The sequence below is a fragment of the Orbicella faveolata genome, unplaced genomic scaffold (assembly GCF_042242905.1).
Source record: "Orbicella faveolata isolate gen_17 unplaced genomic scaffold, um_ofav_v1 contig_46, whole genome shotgun sequence".
In the NCBI taxonomy this organism is placed as follows: Eukaryota; Metazoa; Cnidaria; class Anthozoa; order Scleractinia; family Merulinidae; genus Orbicella; species Orbicella faveolata.
The window spans coordinates 7,607,422-7,627,392 of NW_028301576.1; the positions used below are offsets into that span (position 1 = coordinate 7,607,422).

Here is a 19,971-nt window from a genome sequence, read left to right on the forward strand (position 1 = left end):
TTTAATTTTGACACTCCTGAAAAATATTTCCTCATTTGATAGTTTTGACTGAAAACCCCGCTAAACGAACAGCTGGTACTATTGAACTTGTATGTATTCCTAGAATCAAGACATAAATTGAAGTAATCAACTTGTCGGCTCGTGGAAGACCGACGTTTTTTTCCTTCAATCAAAAATTATGCTAAGATTCATTTCTTAGCATGCAAACAACCTTATTCCTCTCGTGTCCTAATTACTGCTGGATCAACCAGCGACCAGCAGTACATCACTGCATATTTTAACTAATGACTAATTTAAGGAAAAACGACTAACAATGAGCAATTGTGCTCTTGTGTCACCGCGTTGCCAGCATACATACATAAAACTATATTTTATCTCAGATTCTGAGTAGCCAAAAATAAGCTAGTACCTCCGAGAAAATTAAAATCAAAATAAAGTAACACTATGTATATTGAATAAAATATTAACTTAGAAGAAATCACAACTAAAAAATTAATTCATGTTGTCGAATTGCTCTAATAAAGTCATTGAGACAAGAAATAGTTCTTAATCTGTTGGGTAAAGCATTCCAGAACCTAGCCGCTGTATAAGTAAAAGGATTCAAACCATAAGTGATAGTGCAAGGTTTAGGAAAGGTGAGGCTATCAGGATATATCAGCTTATTTTGTCTTTTAGCTGGACCTGTTGACGGTGAATGGAGTTCTTGGACTCCGTGGACCCAGTGTGCCCAAACATGTGGAATATCAGGAGGAACCATTTTGAAGAGAACAAGATTGTGCAATCAACCACCCCCAATGAATGGCGGGAAAAACTGTGTTGGTAACGACACAGAGACGGCGAGATCTTGCTTCACACCTTGTCCAGGTATGACAGTCATTGACAACAAACTGTTTTAGATTCTTGTACATTAACGCCTGTTGCGCCTAATCCAAGTTAATGAATAGTGTGTTGATCCTGATTGTGGTCTTTGTTTCACTCAGTTGATGGCGGTTTCGGTTTGTGGTCTGCTTGGACAACATGTAGTAAGACGTGTGGGACGGGTTCCCGGTCTAGAAGCAGAGCCTGCAATAACCCGACTCCTGCTAACGGAGGACAGAACTGCACTGGGGACTCCACTCAGGCGAAGAGTTGTAAACTCACATCATGCCCTGGTGAGAAATATAGAAAGTTGCATTTGGATGCTTGAGTTTCCTTTTAAGAATGGCTGACTGTTAGGATCGAGAAACGCCGGTCAACGTCCTATTTGACAAATCGCTCATATTTTGCCCGAAGATACCCTTAGGTGACCTAATTCTAAAAATCATATTTAAAGGTTCCAATGAATTTTTATTTTTCGCGAAAATTTGAAGGCGCGGTCAAAGTGCGGTTTTTCCGTGTAATAAAATGACCGAAATAAGGTGCGAGGACGAAGCGCTGCTTAAGTCTTAAAATAAACTCAGTTGACTTCAGACTCTACACAAATGTGGAACAGCCACTCTAATTTATTTCTCGCTTTAAACTAATCCGAGATATGTTGATGTAGTGGTTTTCCGAACCATTTTAAAATCAACTAAGAAGCGTGTGAAGAATAACGGCAAAATATAGGTCATGTTTAACAGCATAAAAATGCATCTGGTACTTCACTTTCCGATTATTTTACTTTATAGCCTTAAAATATCATTATTAAAGATATACCATGCCAAGTTTCATGCTCGAACTCGCAGTATTTCCCTTTGTGAAAAACGAAAATCCACGTCAATGTGTTGGGCGCAAATAACACAATAATTATGCACGAACCAGAGACAAATCATTTTCAATGGCGAAAGTAAAGGGCTATCATTAATTACAATCCCGTCAATTCACTGCTATCAGTAGAAAGATAATGTCCACTGCATAAAAACTGCTTTTAGACGTTTTCGAACCATCGCGCGTTAACTTTGTTTAATTTCCTGTCCGCCGTCATGTCTAGTTTGTCATCGCGTGTATTTCCTTAATATAAACAACACCTGAATGGTTGTCATAACAAACGCAAGAGATTTCCTGGAACCTTAATGTTTTCGATTCACCAAAACGCTTTAAGTTCGTTAAGACACAATAATGGGTCGACTTGGAATGCTGTTTAGCATCAAGGACGTTAAAGGACTGTAAATTAACCGAGTTGAAATATCTTGAAGCAAATCAAATTCGCGCCCTTATTCTAATTTGGTAAACAGCCGATCTCCGTTCAAGTTCATGAAGTCGAGAGGTTAATCCGGCAATGTATTACCGGTACAACAACAAAATCAAACCGAGGTCATCAAAAGTGTAAGTTTAAAAGTGTAGTGGCAAGTTCCAAATAAATTTCGCCTATATAAATTGGAAACAAGAAGCGAAACGGTCTGACCCGAAACAAATAACCAAAATATTAATACGACTAATTTAATCCGAAAATGTTGCAGAAAACATACCTAAAAGCCGTCAATTCCTCTCAATACCACTCCACATTGCCTTAAAGAGGCCAAGCTTTCTGCTGTAAGAATCAGGGGTCTCATGGATCTGTATTTATTATATCGGCAACCATGCTGCATGGCTGATATTCGAGACTCAGTAAAAGTTGTCAGACAACCGTACGAGCAGCCCAGTCACGCTTTCACTGCTCTTGCGCAAATGTTGAACATTTCGCAATTTGCATAAACCGACTACAAGGTTAAAGTAGTGACAGTAGATTGAAATGCGCTTTTTAAAGCTGTCCTATCCAGGAACAATTATTTCTTGTTTTTGAATTGCTCTTAGTTGTAGCTACAGTCGGAGAGAGGCGGGGGGGGGGGGGGGGGGGAGGGGGAAGAGGGTTTTCCCGGAAATTTCGGATATCTGTATGCCGTGGAAGATTAAGTGGTCTCCAGCTCTTAACGCCAACACTGAAACACTAGATGATTCTCGAAGTATCACAGGGATCACTAAGCTAAATAATTTTGAGTGTAGCTCCGCTGAGTCAATTACCTGTTGGCGCGCATATTGCATTGACCGTGGACAGGTGGAAAAACAGTTAAACGGAAAAGCCTGTTGCACATTGTAACTTAGTGTTGTCCAACACGCAGTCGGTCTGGTTGTAATGTTAATCGTATTTGAGAGAATCTCAAGTTTTCTTTGGACACATACTGGGGTTACATACTACTAGATGGGCGTGCCCGAGAGCCACGCGTCAAGACGGTCAACTCGCCATGCTTAACCGAGAAGAGTGACTGCGACCTTAACATCAGTGCCATTATCCACGGGTGTGACCGAGGAAGCGTCTGCTGAGGTTTCCATGGATATTAACCATGTACGGTAGGGGTGTATTAATGTCTTCAAGGCCGCTGCATTCGTGTCTTTTATAGGCTGTCTATTTTAGAGAGGCACTTGTCCCTGAAGAAATGTACCCAGTCCCTAGAGAGATATTCCCTTATGGACTTAGCCAAAATGTGCTACAAACCCTCCTTGGAGCAAGCGTTGGCGCTTAACTCAAAGCCACAATAGGTCACCAAGAAACCCTTGTTGCTTTAAAAAAGGTTTGGGTATCTGAAGAGGAGAGAAATTTTAGTCAGGCAAAGGAAGTTGTAGAAATACTCAAGTTTCAGCATCCTTTGGTATACGACCAGCAAGACCCCTGTGCCTTGGCGATGGAGGGTGGCCTAGAGAACTTTGAAACTGTCTATGCTACCGTGCGGGTGCGAAGACATGGGACTAGATATACCTCCTCCACTCGTGCGCGGAAAAGCTCCATACTCGGCGCTTCTTAAGTATTTTACTAACAACTGCACTTGGCGGAAGTATTCTTAGGAACTGTCGGTGTTTGGCTTCTTCGGTATTTAGCAAACATCTCTTTTGGAGGGGGCGGGGAGGGGGGGAGGATCGTTAAATTTTTGTAGAGAAGGGGAGGGAGTAGAGGAGGAACACACTTTAGAGGAAAAAATAACGGCCGAATCGTTTCAACCTCGTTCCCTGGGTCTTTCATCTCACCGCCCCCTGGAGCGAGCTCAGCATCAGTTCATTAGAATAACACAGAGACCTATTAGGATAAAGCGTCGGGACAATCTGCGGTCCTTCCACTAGTGGTTCACTATCACTCTTCTCGGTTAAGCATGGCAAATTGACTGACTTGACTCGTGGCTCCCGGCCACGCCCATCTAGTAGTATGTAACCCCAGTATGTGCCCAAAGAAAACTTGAGATTCTCTCAAATACGATTAACATTACAACCAGACCGACTGCGTGTTGGACAACACTAAGTTACAATGTGCAACAATGTTCTCTGCAACATTTTCGGATTAAATTAGTCGTATTAATATTTTGGTTATTTGTTTCGGGTCAGACCGTTTCACTTCTTGTTTCCAATTTATATAGGCGAAATTTATTTGGAACTTGCCACTACACTTTTAAACTTACACTTTTGATGACCTCGGTTTGATTTTGTTGTTGTACCGGTAATACATTGCCGGATTAACCTCTCGACTTCATGAACTTGAACGGAGATCGGCTGTTTACCAAATTAGAATAAGGGCGCGAATTTGATTTGCTTCAAGATATTTCAACTCGGTTAATTTACAGTCCTTTAACGTCCTTGATGCTAAACAGCATTCCAAGTCGACCCATTATTGTGTCTTAACGAACTTAAAGCGTTTTGGTGAATCGAAAACATTAAGGTTCCAGGAAATCTCTTGCGTCTGTTATGACAACCATTCAGGTGTTGTTTATATTAAGGAAATACACGCGATGACAAACTAGACATGACGGCGGACAGGAAATTAAACAAAGTTAACGCGCGATGGTTCGAAAACGTCTAAAAGCAGTTTTTATGCAGTGGACATTATCTTTCTACTGATAGCAGTGAATTGACGGGATTGTAATTAATGATAGCCCTTTACTTTCGCCATTGAAAATGATTTGTCTCTGGTTCGTGCATAATTATTGTGTTATTTGCCCCAACACATTGACGTAGATTTTCGTTTTTCACAAAGGGAAATACTGCGAGTTCGAGCATGAAACTTGGCATGGTATATCTTTAATAATGATATTTTAAGGCTATAAAGTAAAATAATCGGAAAGTGAAGTACCAGATGCATTTTTATGCTGTTAAACATGACCTATATTTTGCCGTTATTTTTCACACGCTTCTTAGTTGATTTTAAAATCGTTCGGAAAACCACTATATCAACATATCTCGGATTAGTTTAAAGCGAGAAATAAATTAGAGTGGTTGTCCACATTTGTGTGAGGTTTGAAGTCAATTGAGTTTATTTTAAGACTTAAGCAGCGCTTCGTCCTCGCACCTTATTTCGGTCATTTTATTACACGAAAAACCGCACTTTGACCGCGCTTTCAAATTTTCGCGAATTTCTGAAAAATAAAAATTCACTGGAACCTTTAAATATGATTTTTAGAATTAGGTCACCTAAGGGTATCTTTGGGCAAAGTATGAGCGATTTGTCAAATGGGACGTTGACTGGCGTTTCTCGATCCTAACAGTCAGCCATTCTTAAAGTTTTTGATAGTCAGCAAAAGTTCCGGAATTCCATCGGAAAGCTGTCCGCTGCTAATGTTCCCTTGCGAGCAGTTTCTTTTTTCCTATTAATGACAGCTGCTTTCTTCTTTTCTCTTTCCTACCACACCCAAATGAAAAGAAGCAGCCGTTATCACTTGTTAAAGTTATGTTTGATGAGGCCAATAGTAACAATATTTCCCGATTGATTCCTGCCCTATATGGTGAAATATTTGCAACTAAAATATATGTAAGTCAAATCTTAAATAATTTGGTTTTTGTCATGTTGTCAAATATATCCCCACCAAAGGTCTGAAGATTGTACGGGCAAGTGACAAACAAAGTGTACATTAAACTAGGACACTGATTACTCATAAGAGAACAATTTAGTTTATTTGAAGTCTACTAGTATACAAGAGTTTGCGTTTTTGCTAATCAGAAAAAAAATCACATTGGCACGGTTTTTTTTTCAAAAAAACTGGCAAGCCTGCAGGCAGTGTCGGCAGGACGATTCCTGTGTCACAACATTAAATCTAGACAACGATGTTATGAAATTTTACATATTTCCAGGTGCTATAGACGGAGGTTGGTCAACGTATTCATCTTGGAGCGCATGCTCAGAGCCAACCTACTGTCTTCAAGGCTCAAAGAAACGAACCAGAACCTGTACCAATCCTCCTCCAGCAAATGGCGGTGATGAATGTGCTGGGGTGGCTGAAGAAGAGCGCATCTGTCCCACGCTGGAAGATGGATGTACTAGTAAGGAATTAAGGACCCAAAGAGCTTACAATTACTTCCTTTTTTAGGGACCCGAACACAAATAATGTGATTTACGTCCCTTGAAACTAAGTGCGAAAATCATGTTATCTGCTGGCGATCTGAAGCAAAACTAAGTTATAACAACTGACCAAGTTACACAAACGCTTTTACTGTAACTAGGCGGTCAGAGCTTGAAGCGCACAAACAAGTATTTCGCTCGATTTTGCTCCTGCTTTTTTGAGGCAAATTAATGGTTAATCTCGGCGCTCTCATACACTGAGCAAAACAATAGCTGCCATAGTCTATGGCTGCTTTCGCTTTGGAATCACTGTCGTGCTCAAAAGCTTAACGAAATGATTTATTGTTATTTATTGTACATTGTAAAATTCTTGCCTTTTAGCCTACCAGCCGAACAAACCCGACAAAACTGCTACTGATCCTAAATCCTGGATTGCTACCGAGTGTAGTGCAGCCGAAAAGTTCTCAGCTACTGGAGCTTATAAAAACGACATTCCCTATGCGGTGTATTCAAACTTTAATTTTATGAGAACTGAGTTGGAAAGCGGATGGTTTGCCGTTCAAATGGTTCCTGATGATAAAGATGATTATGGACAAAAGCAGCTAACAAAGGTCTGTGGTTCACGTGACTTTTAATATGGTAACAGTTAAGAATTACAGTGCAACTACTTCAACAGGGTTAGGGTTAGGGTTAGGGTTGCCTGAGAGTTTTCAACCATGATTATGAAAGAAAGACTCTGAGTTTGTTATCTAGCAGATCGATCTTACCCATTGGAAGAGACTATTTGGATTGGCTACTAACTTCATATATTTTGTTGACTCACATATAGCACCCGCGACAACAAGCAACAAAAACAATTTTTTTGCTGCATTCATTTTCCATATACAGTCAAACGAGGTATTATAAAAGATACAAAAAAATAAAATAAAAAAACCGAACAAACAAACAAACGAAACAACAAGGTTAACTGAGTAAACCAATCGGAAATTAAAGATGGTCGTTATCTGAGGTTTAGAACTTAATACCAATGGCACGGTTTGTCTGTCCTAGATATTAAGGGAAGCAATGCCATGTAATTGATAATCCGTTGGTGAATTTCATAAATTCCAACGCACATTTCTGTGCTTTTGTCTAGGTATGTTTTGAGATAATCGATCCACTGACCATCAACAAAGTCGTAACCAACAAGGCAACTTACTATACGAAGATCGATGCTTTACCAGAGTGGACCAAGCCTGCCTTAACTGAGAATGTTCCCGCGTTTACCATCTGGATTGATGAGTCACAAGCTCTCAGAAAGTACGAGTTCCAGTGCGCAAATTCCGATGAGTATGTGCCACTAACCGGATACGTTATGAAGAATGTTAGGTGAGATTAGCATGCGCTGTAATTTTGTATATATGGATGTATACCTTTAGCTATGAGTATCCCCAAAAGGAATCTGGATATCATTGTCACAACATAAAACTGAAATTTAGCAATGTTTTTGACAGAGTTGGATCTCTTCGAGGATAATGTCACTTACAATTGAGCATAAAATATTTTTGAATATGAACCCCTGGGAGAACAAATCGTAAATTAGCTACGTTTCCAAAATGATTCTGAAACGGGATCATCTGAATATTTTCGACATACATTCTCGTTTTCATATTATAGGGGTTATGTTCCCCGTGGGGGATTTCTAGCCACCACCCCCCCCCCCCCTCCCCCTCCCTTCCATCTCATCACACACAAAAGCAGGACCAAACATGTTATCAACGATATAAATAAGCAAAAGAAACAAACAAAAATCCACCAGCAAACAGACAAAAAACAAACAAAGAAACAAAGAGATACGTTTGTTTGACCTTTTTATCCTATTTTAGGTTCTCTTACTACACCGAGGGAAATTCCCAGACGTTTAAAGCCAAGGGGGATTACTATCTCAAAACAGGAACTTTGTTCAAGACGGAGGTTAAGAAGGACGTAATCAGTGGCGGAGTGTACGCCACAGGCAATGCTCCTTCTGCTACGTTTACAGACCTAATGGCGTCGTTTGGTTTAGATCCCGTCTCCTTGCCTGATTTCTTCGTAAATGCGTTGAAGTAAGTTGGTAATTAAAAATTTAACATTTTTATGGTGTTTGCAAAACAATAGTAATAATAATTTAAACTGAGACACGTCTTTTTCATCGAAAAAGGAATAAACTAGTAATTCCCAGCCACAGCGTTTCCTTTTCAGAGCTTGACAGCCAGTAGATTCCAGCTAAGCTCGCTCCTGGAAGCATTTGTTATTTTAATTTGTTAATGAGATGTTTACTCTTTCTCATGGGTAGGAACTTAACACACCCACTAGCTGATGAATTTCTTTACTCTTCTATATTAAGCTTGTATTTTGATTGTAACGAGAAATAGGTTTTTGGCCACTCTTGCAAAACTGAGAATTGAGTGACAAACTGATTCCATTCGCAGAGGAATAGGTCTCTGGGATTTTACCATGAAGCCTGCGCAACTTCTGCGGAAACTGGAGAAGAATGGCGTCTTCAGATTCACAGCCTCGATTGATGTTGGTGGTGTACCTATTCATGTCGAGATTTTGACAGGAATCAGATTTGCAAGAATTACTTTTGCTGTCGGTTTTGCGTTTGATCGGGAGTCATTTGGAAAAGTAGCGGAAAAACTGTCTGGCATTGGAGTCGATTTCCTGGACAAACTCGGACTAGAGTTAGAGGTATAAAATGGGTATTTTTTTTGTTTGGTTGGTTTTTTTTGTGCTTTTTCATTACGTACGTTTCCTTTATAAAATAGCCACTGCCGCACCCCAAGGTTGGGGATAGGTGTTCACGGTGTGTTTTTTACGTAATTGCCGAAAGTGCCGACCTTCTGAAGAATGCATGGGAGCATGCATCTGTAAATTTGCATCTAATGATAGCTATCATAACATCATCTAGTCTAAATAGACTACAAAAGTGGTAGTAGAATAAAAGAATAAGGCAATTTTCTCTTTTTGTGATACTACATCTTTCAGAGTGGCAACTGAACAAACAAAAAGAAAAATGCTGTCAAGCATTTCAAGTTGAAAGTAATATGTGTCAGACTTGAATCTTTGAATCACTTCTGAGTCTCGCCATGTGCAAATTGAATATATTAGTGATAAGGATTTAATTTGAGATTTGAGAAAACCCTCACTAAGAATTTTCCTGATCCTCTCTGTTCCTTTTATTTGGACTCCCAGTTGGGAATAGCAGTTCTACTAACAATTTTCACTTCATCTTAAAATTCAGATTGGCGTGTCCTTTCAACCTCCCGATTCCTTAGGATTTCAGCAACTATTTGTGGATGCTGAAACCAAGTTTTCCAAAGAGCCGCTGCATAGTTTTATCACCACTGAGATTCCCCAAGGTGAGTGTAACTTACGGAAACCTACTCAGTCTACGGAAAAGGAATCCAAAACACAAAACAAACGAACAAACAAACAACAACAAGCAAAAAAAATACAACAAACAAACAAACGAACGAAAGAACAAACAAGCAAACAAACAAGAGAAAAAAGCACGAAAGAATGAAAGAATGATCGAACGAGCGAACAAACAAACACCTAAACACCCGAAAGAAAAATCAACAAAACTAAAGAAAAATTAAAAATTAAATTACCCTAGGAAAAAGCTTTTTACCAAAATTGGAGGACTTGAAAATCCACTTAAGCATATTTCAGCATCTCGGTATTTCCAATAAATTACAAAAACACTGGAACATTCAACAGATGAAAAGCATTTTCTATCTCGTAGAAACATTTTTCTATTCCTGCTTGTCTAAAAATGATTTCAAGTGCTGAAGTGGTTGTGACACGCGTTTGCACTTGTATACGTGTATTAATTAACCAAATCTGTAAAAGATTCAATGAACATCGATCCATATTGCGAAAATATGTAGATCGTCAAGAAACCCGATCAACATTCAGCTTCACTTCAGATCTCACGCATGGATCGTCAGGAATACCAAGATTTCTTCACTACTGACCTCACGCAAGTTCAATTGCACGTATCTACTGATATTAATCACCACAATAAAAAAAAATAATAATAATTCCAGATGTTTTCGTTATCAACTGCTTTTATTTGCAGGAATCTTTGCTGCAGCTCAAATCGTTTTGCCAAAAGACTGCAAAGGCAACAAATTCTGTGAAATTGTCAAGATGATTGTAGGGCCAACAGTCAAGTGGTACATTACGGGTCAATTTCAATGGAAGAAAATCCGAGTCGCCACAGGATTTGCTAATGTTCGTATTTTTGATGGGTTGTACTTTCACAAGCTTGAGCTCTATGTCGAGGTAAGCTGCTAGAAAGGCAATCGTTTGTTGTAAACCATTTCCTGTTTTCCTTGACTCTAAAAGTGATGTATGCACTTGGATAATTTATTTCCAACACATTTTTCCTTCTCTGTTTTATTTCGTTTAAGGAAAGTTATACGATGTTATTAAAAGGAACATTCTGATTGTTTCCGCAAAGATAGACCAAAAGGATGGGCCTTTCATCAGTAATTTTCGGCAACATTCCGCCCACGAAAACTGACAGTTTGGTGCTTAGTAGTTTCTCGGTATTCGAGGGGAAATTTTAGTTAAAGAAAGCGAGCTGTAAAAGTTTCAAAAATGCCCGTCACGGGGTAACTGAAATAAAACTGCCGCAGTATTATAACGTATGAAAAGGGCAAAGACCAAAGTTCTAGCTGTTCTTCGTCCTGGGAAGTCGTAGAATATGTGGTTTCAGCATTTAGTTTTCACTTTCAGCTTCGGTGTGCACTGATATCAGTAAAAGGTGAGATCAGTCATATTTATAAATATGACTGATCTCACCTCTTACTGATATCTTGCTAAAATTTGTAGGTTGGTATCGATTTCCGGGCATGGGCTGGGGAAGTAAATAACTCCTAAGTATACTGTTTATTCTTTCTACTTCCTGACCAGGCTGATTGGAATGCGACGCATAAACATATCAAGATGGGATTCCGTGCAGATATCAAAGTCCCGGTAAATGGAGAAATTTATCGTGACGGCATCAGAGCTCCTAACAGCGAACTGTTCCTATTCGGTGTGTTGGAATACGATTTCACGGAACAGCAAGTCGCAGGAAAACTTGGCATGCGCGGAATTTGGCGGAAAGCTTACTTCATACCATTCCTTGGCATTGGGAACATTTACCTCGGGTAGGAGTTATAGTAACATGTTCTACTGAGCCCAATTGTCTAGCTAGACTGGCTCGATTGATCCGGTTCTAATGGAACAGTTATTTTTAATTCATGTACTTTCTACACAAGCACAAGATGCGAGGAAAGCGGCCAACTTGACGGCCGTTGGTCGGGCTGTTCAGCTTTCTTTGTGCTTTCAGAACTTTCAGAAGGCGACAGTGATAGACATGAATATAAAGATGAACCAGAGATCAAGCCGGGCAGTCTTACAGACTGCACTACTGTATGCGGGAATGGAGGTCGCTTCCGTTCCCTCGGCTAGATCGCTCTGGATACGCAGACGGAGGGACTGCTTGCAGTACGAGCATTATCGAAAACCTATATGTAACCCAGGTTTATTCCGATATGGAACGATGATTAACAGGAAACCTACTCCATTTGCTTAAGCTATCATTTTTACTGTGAAGAAAAACATTCCTTTGTTAAATCAACGCCCTAGCTAGGGTCTGTCAGAAACAGTTGCTTGACCAGATCTGTCAAAACAAAATAGCTTTCCCCCCAATAGAATACTTATACCTAATCGTACCTTTTTGGTACGCTGCGGCCGGATATCAGGCGGGATTAGTCGAGCCATGTTTCATATTTTGGCGAGACCAAACGAGCCTGATATGACGCCGAAGCGTACCAAAAAAAGGTACGGTTAGGTATTTATCGGTATTTATTCGATCGGCCAAGTGAGCATCAGGTCAGTGACCTAACATCACAGAATATCAGGATAGTAGATACAGCTTCTGACTGGCTAATTGCGAATTTGGGTGCGGTAAGGAAATATATCGATACCACCAATAAAGCAAAGCTAAAACGCTGATCTACGTTTCGATTTTACTTTAATCATCTTGAGATCTTATTGTTATCTTATAATTATTTTTGCATCGTTAGTATTTACGGTACGTTTAAAATTGCTGTGTCCCTAACTAATACCCTTTCTTAACTTCAGTTTGACGTATAAAGTTGGAGCGCCTATACCCATCACTGGTGTGCAGTTTGGAATGCGAATCGAATTTGGATATGACTGCCTAATACCAGCAGACTTTAATAATGACGTGAGTTTTAAATTTGTCACAGGTCTTGACGGCCTATGACTCTCGCATAAAGAATAAAATTCAATGGTGATTTCTTGCTATTATTTTGCCAGACAATGATATGCAATTCGATATTGGCGTGCCTTTACTTTTCCTCTTAGAGAAAACATTCGTCGCGGCTAAGGGTGAGAATATCCGGGAGTGTCTAAGTTGTGCAATGCCTTTTCAGATCTCTTGATACAGATGTCGATTGTAGCTTTCTTGTGACACATGAAACATGAGTAATTTACTGCTGTTGTTCTTTAGGGTCACTGTTTTGGTGGCAGTGGCTATTTTGGTGTTGGAAAGCCCCAGTTCTTCTACGCTGACATGACAGCATTGACCCTTGGAAAAATTTTTAGACTTCTGGGATTCAAATTCCCGCTTCCACCTCCAATAGCACAGACAGGCTTCCCAGAGGGCGCTGCGGTAAGTGTTGCGATTCGTGATTAGGGAAAAGCTTTAAATCTATGATATCCCCTTTTAATTTCCTCCAATACTTTTGACTAACTCCAAGCTTCTCTTGACCTTTTACAACAAACTGAACAAGATATCTCTTGGGCCGGAATCTCGGCTCTGATTGGGGGTTATCGAAGGAGACCTCTTGGAGAACAGAATTCGTTCGAGAACAATTTATGAACATGGGAAAAGTAAAGAAACTGTTGACCCTTAACAGCTTCATTTTCAGATTCTTGATTAAGATATCGAAGATAATAGCTTCTTACTACTCTGTAAACTCGAGATAAAATTAAGTCATGCATGTATAGTAAGCCACGTTCGGTGCTCTGGCAATTCTGCCAGGCGCCAAACATACAAACTGTGGCTTGTCCAGACTCAACTGGCGAATTATGTCCAGTTAGAAGCTTGCGTATGGAGAAGAGTCACGTAACAAAATCACCTGAGCTGTCTGTCGCTTTGTGTGCGGTGCGAACTTGTCCAAGTCGCTTTATCGTTAGTTTACGAACTTAAGCGAACTGAATATTTTTATTTTGTTGATCTCGTTAATTTGTTTTGTTAGTTTTCTTTACAGAATAAAAGTAGTAGTTCAATTTAATCAGAAGAATTTATCTTTATCGCAGGGCTCATACGCTACAGACAACGTTGATTTACGTATTGCTGGCGGCCCGTACATCTACAAGGGTTTCATGATCAAAGGACGAGTCAACATTTTGGGTTGGTCAATTTTCGCCCACGTCAAGTTGTCAGATGTGGTGAGGGGAATTAAAAGTTTGACTTCGATTTCATTTATCAAGAACTGTTCCAGATTAATCGCAAGCCCTGTGCAAACAGGATATGTTTGGCGAACAAACACGATCAAGCATTGTTTGGTGACCAAACATTTTGAGGTTTGGACACCTTGTTTGATCGTGTTTGATCATGGTTAATCCGCGTGTTTGTTCAAACACTGTAAAAACATTTTGTTCATTTGGACGGTGATCAAACATTTTTGATATCTTTTGCAACTCTGTACAACATTGACATGGATCAATGATAAGGAGAAACCTTCACAGCTTATGCATTCGTAAGTTTTATTTATTAATTTCTCGAATCAACGTGGAACATTTCTTGGAAGCTTTCAGTCAAAAATTTTAATCATAAGATAGCGAACTTGAGGTGTTTGATATAATTTTGCCTTCATGTGGCGCCGTAATTCGCAGACTAAACAAGAATTATTTGGATGCTTGACATACCACATAGGTCTGATTCGGCTATGACGTTGATTCTTTTCCAGTCGAGATACTGGCTGACGCACATAACACACACGCAATGCACATGAAGCTGACGTCCAAAAGTACTTCAGGACTTCAGTAATCAGATCTTGGCTGCAAGGCTGGCTTTATTGACTTTTGTGTGTTTATTATTTCCCTGCACAATATAAAACCGCGGTTTTTGAGAACAATTGACTAGCAGTCAGCTGCTGAAAGGGAAGCAGGGGCGCGCGGCTTAATTTCTTGAGAATTACTTTGTCATTGAATGGAAAATCTTTTGCAGGCAATATTCGTGGACTTGAAACCAGATCCAATAAAACTTCTGAACATTTTAAAAATCGTGCGCAGCCCTAGCCAGCAAGATTTGGGTCCTTGGTTCTACGTTGATGCTAGAAAGACTCCCATCTTCATCGAGGTAAGTATGTATAAAAATTACAGTAAGTCTCAGTAATGCCGTGAAGTCTGTCTTCAGAGTCCACAGTCTTCCAATAAGGCAGAACCAATAAATTCGAAGACATTTCCTAAGTTTAAATGGTCAGATTTGAGCAAGAAAATCCAAGGAAGCTTGCTTTTTTTGACATATTTTATATTTTGCCAGGGAATTCGAAGGCTACACTACGTGGTTTCTCTGAGTCGAAAGGGACTAGTAACCTTACCCATTCCATATCTTAACAGTCATCATTCTATACACCCATTCCTAGATTAAGGTGTTGAAATCGTCACCCTACGAGTACTTTTAAGTACCGGGTTTAAAAATCCTTCCGGCTCAAGGGAACAAACAGTGGACCTCGAACAATGTAAGAGTTCCTCAGAGAGCGGGGGAGGCTACATGAAAATTGGTATGAATACATGACGACGTAATAAGATAAACTAAATGAGATGTATCATTAAGTCTTTGCCACGTAAAAACGTGCGCCCTTCTGTATAGCACTCTCTTGTCAATACAACTATTCCTAGTGTGCAACGGGATATTTTCGTCATAGGCATACATCGAAGGGTACACGGAGCTTCTTGGGATTTCAACTTATTGCCGGTTGAACTTGACAATGGAAAGGATGGAGTTGCTGATCCGAGGGAATTTCCTGGGCCTCATAAAGGCTGAGTTGTTTGTGTCTGCAAGTTATAGCTTGAGTTTCGTTGGCGCTCAGTTTTACGTCAGGGTTACAGTGGACTTGAGTGGAATAAACAATGTAAGAAAGATAATACAACGTGCATACTTTCTAGTTACTAAAGAATGTATGTTACTTTGTATTCTACTGTGCGTGAATTACGTTGATTCGAAAAGCGTTTCCTAATAAAAGTTCATTAAGGAAAAATACCAGAAGGTAATAGCTCCGCATCGGAAGACCACTGACTGAAAAATATCACTAGCCAATAGACCATTTGCAGTTGTCTTCTCAGTGACCTGGCCTTTGAATGGCAGCGAGGCTGGAGGAGGCCTTGTTTTGATACAGACATCACTGCTTTTGTTGTGTAAATCAAATTGTTCTAATACTACGTGCATTTACATGGCAAATGCAAAGAGGTCTGTTTCAAAGCAAGGTCACCTCCAGCCTCGCTGCCATGCAAAGGCCAGGTCACCGAGCAGACAACTGTAAAATTATCTATTGTAAGTACACCTTCAAGAAATCATCTTACGTTGTGTCGGTTTTTGCTTTTGTATTCTTTATTTTATAAGTGAAGCCGATTAGATCACTAGTGATCCAACGTTTACCAGCAGGATCATCGTTCCGGTTGCTTGCTTAAACACTTTATTGTAAGAAAGTACGACGACTAGGTAAAAATGTGTTCATGTAAATGGTTGGTTGAAAATTTAAATTCTCTTAATATTCGATATATCAGAAACTGATATTTCAATAGTTATAATAATAGTGTAATACTTTGTTTGAAATCTATACCCATAGATTTCCTGAGCTCGATGAAGTAGGAAAACCACAGTGGCAATAAACTAAAACTGAGAAATCAGGATAAATGTAGTTAAAATGAGGCATCCGTAATGAAGCTCGTGTTTTAAAAATTAGGTTTTCTAGGCCAAAGTAATTCAAACCTGTCATAATATAACGGGTGACAAATTACTCGTTAATTTTGATGCGAAATTGCAGCGTTAATTTATAGTTTCACATGTGACAGTGAAATTACAAAATTGTCATGGCAAGGTTTGGCGCGAAATTTCTCGATACAATAAACATGTCAAAAACCCACGATTGTAAGTGTAATTTGTCAGCCATGATATTAAAAGGTAATCAAATAGTATACTCGTGAAATCAACAAATAATTTCACTCGTGTTTTGTCAAACTACTGATAATTTCCCTCGCCTAAAGGCTCTGGAAATTACTGGAATTTCGTCAAACGCCGTAAAATTATTTCCTAATTTCACTCGTTACCATTTGATTACCAATACAAATTGCATCTTTTCCAATTTTTTCCAACTACTCTTTTCCAGGCTCTAGACGCCGCTGCCAAAGCCGTCAAAGGGGCTTTTGATGAGGCGCAGAGGAGGCTTTCAGATGCACGAAATGCCGTAATCAGAGAAAAGGAAAACTGCAAAAGGAAGATGGCACTCAAATGTGATAACTGTAAAAAGCTCAAGTGCGCTCAAGCGGAGCGTAATTGTAAAGGATTTTTGGATGCCGCTGGCAAGTGGATTGGTGGCGTGGTCAATGCTGCTGGTAAGTCAAAGTTGGTCTGTACTATTAAAATTGTATTTTCTTTTCTCTCTTTCTCCCGACAGAAGGTGACGTTTAAAGTTTATCACAGTTAGATAATAAAACCGTTTGCAAATTGTTCCTGTCTCAGTCTGACCAAATTATGTTCTCCTTCCAGGAAAATGGATCAAAAAGACTTTTAAGAAGATCGGGAAAGCTTTAGCTCCGGTAAGCGGTCATGGCGTAATTTTACAAATCACGCACCACATATATGAATAAATTGCATTAAGGCTGTCGCCATTGTCAAGGTGGTTGCAACGAAAAAATTAATCAGTTAATCGTTGTATGCTTAAACGACAAATCTCTTTTTCCTTAAACTTTCGATACTGATAACAGGGGTGCAATATGTGAAGACGAAATTAAACTTCAAATATGTAATAACCTATGTGTCCTTAACAGGTTGGAAAAGCGATCAAGAAATTTTTTAAGGGTTGGAGAAAGAGAAGAGAACTACAAGACATGCGCAATGAGGACTTTGCCCTTCACATACGTAAACGTCGATTTATCAGCAAACTTATATGCGAAGGTCTTGTGGGAGGAGGCTGCAAAGGTCAGTATATAAGTTAGGATGATTTGCGTCACACCCATCATACGGCATAAACCGAATCGGCATTATCACATAGCGCCCCCGCGCGCGCTAGTCCTATTTAATTCGTATAAGAGAATCTTTGTTTACAATATTTGCCTCATTACCATAAGCGATACAGTTTCTGGTGGAGCTACAGAGAGATTAATACTGAATATTGAAAGGGCACAGCACGATTAACTGTCCCAAGGAATTTGAGTGCGATGTATTGAATACTTTTGCGCGACGAGGGTTTAAAAGCTCAAAATTTTACAAAGAATGTATGAGCTCATTAGCGCTTTTGCCACACAGAAATTTTGATGTTTTTGAAAGCCAATTTGTCATCGAATATTACACCCAAAGAGCCAAAAATTTCACCACTTACTAGATTTCACAAGCTCCAAGTTTTTTTAGTAAAATCGTGTCTAGCATGATGCCTTCTTTGCGCAAAGTCGTATGTTAATGAGGCAAAATGTAAACAATGACGTCAGCAAAGATTCGCCTATTGAGCCATCATGAACGAAATCTCTATGTACGCACGGCCGTGCCTATATAAGATGACGTGTGCAGTTTCAATTTAGCTACAAAATTTGCGTCGAGTTTAGTACAAGTTCCTTTTGTTTAAGTTTCGGCAATGTGAAGATTTTTCTGAACGATCCAAACTCTACTTCGAACCTTTGACTTTTGCCAAGCTAAGATGTCTACCTTAACTTGGGTATTTTGACTTTGTTTGTCTACATTTTCATTGTGTATTTTGACTTTGTTTGCCTAGATTTTCATTATAATTAATTCAAAGAAGCTAATTCTTCACTGACAATTTTAGAAACCAGGTTAAGCGTTTTCGTTCAACCGTTGCTCAATTGATTATAGCGTGTTAGGATCCTAATGACCTTTGCTTCCCTTCACCGCGCACTGGGAGAACTTCTTAATCAATCACAAATTAAACATATTTTAACGCCGAAGTTGTTGTCGCCATGCTATAAAAGAATTGGTTCATGCATTTAGCTGTGCGTATATCGAGTTATGGATGCACTTGGAAAGTTTGGAGAGCACTCAAGAAGCGAGAGTTGCTTTCGGCTATCGCCTCAAGCAACTCTTACGCTTCTTTTGTGCTCTCCAAACTTCCCGCGTGCATCATATCCATAACTCGATATATGCGCGTTAAACATAGCCCATTGCAAAAACGTGAGAGGACTGGGAAAGAGTATGGTTGTTCTCCGTTTGTTTGAAAAAATAAGATATTCAAATGAAAGACCAACTAAATTTGAGTCTTTAGAAAGAATAGAAGTATTTAGAGGAGAAAAATGGCAAAATGATAGCTCTTCAAATATCAGCTAAAACAGAAATTTTGTGTTTTAAATAAAGGATTTTACTTTACTTTACTTTACTTATGGTTGGGTAGACAGGCCACAAAATTTTAAGGGTTTGTATGGAATTTTGCAACTTTTTCAAGGCTCTCATGTGAACAATTGATCGCTGAAAACTCTCAAACTTGACTGGGTAGCTTTTCATTTAGTAAACTTTTGATTTCAGTTGAAATGTTTAGATTTCTAATCAATATAAGAAACTCGTCCCAGTCCTCTTACGCTTTTGTAATGGGCTACGAACCATTTCTTTATTTTTTTTGTTAAAAAATGGCCCTGTAACCAGGTGGTTGATTCATGATTGAAAAACGTTACTCTGGTTTAAAAAATGTAAAAATGTTAGTAAAAATTTTTGTAAAAGTCCCAACGTTTCGGCTAAAACTTAAGCCTTCATCAGGCGAAAGTGACAAGGAATTTGTAAAAAGGCACGTTCTTATACTATGCAAATCAGCAAATCGGAGCTAATTATGTCCTGTCCCTTAGGGCTAAATTTAAAAATTCGTGCGGCAAATGCATGCACTTGTAGGAATCCGCACGAATTTTTAAATTTAACCCTAAGGAACAGGACATAATTAGCTCCGATTTGCTGATTTGCATAGTATAAGAACGTGCCTTTTTACAAATTCCTTGTCCCTTTCCCCTGATGAAGGCTTAAGTTTTAGCCGAAACGTTGGGACTTTTACAAAAATTTTTAACTAACATTTTTACATTTTTTAAACCAGAGTAACGTTTTTCAATCATGAATTTCTTTATTGCTTCGTTGAAAAGTTAATCATCTTCTTTTCTTTTTAACTCAGCCCGGTTGGCATTTGCATGGATCGGAAAAACGTTTGGTGATCATAACACCGCTTTCGAACACATTATGCTACCTAAAGCAAAGCTTACAAAACGTGCTTATTGCCGCAGAAAAGAAAGTAAACCCTCGGGTTCTTAATTATCCATCATTAAAATCAATAACTCAAAACGGATGCATTAGAAAAGTGAGGGAATAGTACAAAGAAGTAATTATATGATTCAGGTATTAGCAAAAGACTGTCCATCTCGGTGGCTTTCGATGGAGTCACAGTGATATGTGAAAACAATTTTAACAT

The 19,971-nt window shown here is 39.2% G+C and overlaps 1 protein-coding gene and 1 long non-coding RNA gene across 2 annotated transcripts in view; one reads left to right on the forward strand and one right to left on the reverse strand.

Moving 5' to 3' along the window:
- Nucleotides 1-19,971, reverse strand: part of LOC149098203 (uncharacterized) — a 443,460-nt gene that overhangs the window by 157,686 nt on the left and 265,803 nt on the right. The window lies entirely within an intron of this gene.
- The window catches only part of LOC110040831 (uncharacterized), a 41,241-nt gene that overhangs the window by 2,791 nt on the left and 18,479 nt on the right, over nucleotides 1-19,971 (forward strand). Inside the window, exons 4-21 of the mRNA XM_089277309.1 lie at nucleotides 676-864; nucleotides 981-1,151; nucleotides 6,046-6,234; nucleotides 6,635-6,864; nucleotides 7,389-7,621; nucleotides 8,119-8,337; nucleotides 8,704-8,962; nucleotides 9,516-9,633; nucleotides 10,356-10,561; nucleotides 11,195-11,433; nucleotides 12,413-12,518; nucleotides 12,804-12,965; nucleotides 13,616-13,747; nucleotides 14,529-14,660; nucleotides 15,229-15,435; nucleotides 16,690-16,915; nucleotides 17,070-17,119; nucleotides 17,351-17,501. Coding sequence (XP_089133435.1) covers nucleotides 676-864; nucleotides 981-1,151; nucleotides 6,046-6,234; nucleotides 6,635-6,864; nucleotides 7,389-7,621; nucleotides 8,119-8,337; nucleotides 8,704-8,962; nucleotides 9,516-9,633; nucleotides 10,356-10,561; nucleotides 11,195-11,433; nucleotides 12,413-12,518; nucleotides 12,804-12,965; nucleotides 13,616-13,747; nucleotides 14,529-14,660; nucleotides 15,229-15,435; nucleotides 16,690-16,915; nucleotides 17,070-17,119; nucleotides 17,351-17,501 — 3,219 coding nt within the window. The remainder of the gene's footprint in view (nucleotides 1-675; nucleotides 865-980; nucleotides 1,152-6,045; nucleotides 6,235-6,634; nucleotides 6,865-7,388; nucleotides 7,622-8,118; nucleotides 8,338-8,703; nucleotides 8,963-9,515; nucleotides 9,634-10,355; nucleotides 10,562-11,194; nucleotides 11,434-12,412; nucleotides 12,519-12,803; nucleotides 12,966-13,615; nucleotides 13,748-14,528; nucleotides 14,661-15,228; nucleotides 15,436-16,689; nucleotides 16,916-17,069; nucleotides 17,120-17,350; nucleotides 17,502-19,971) is intronic.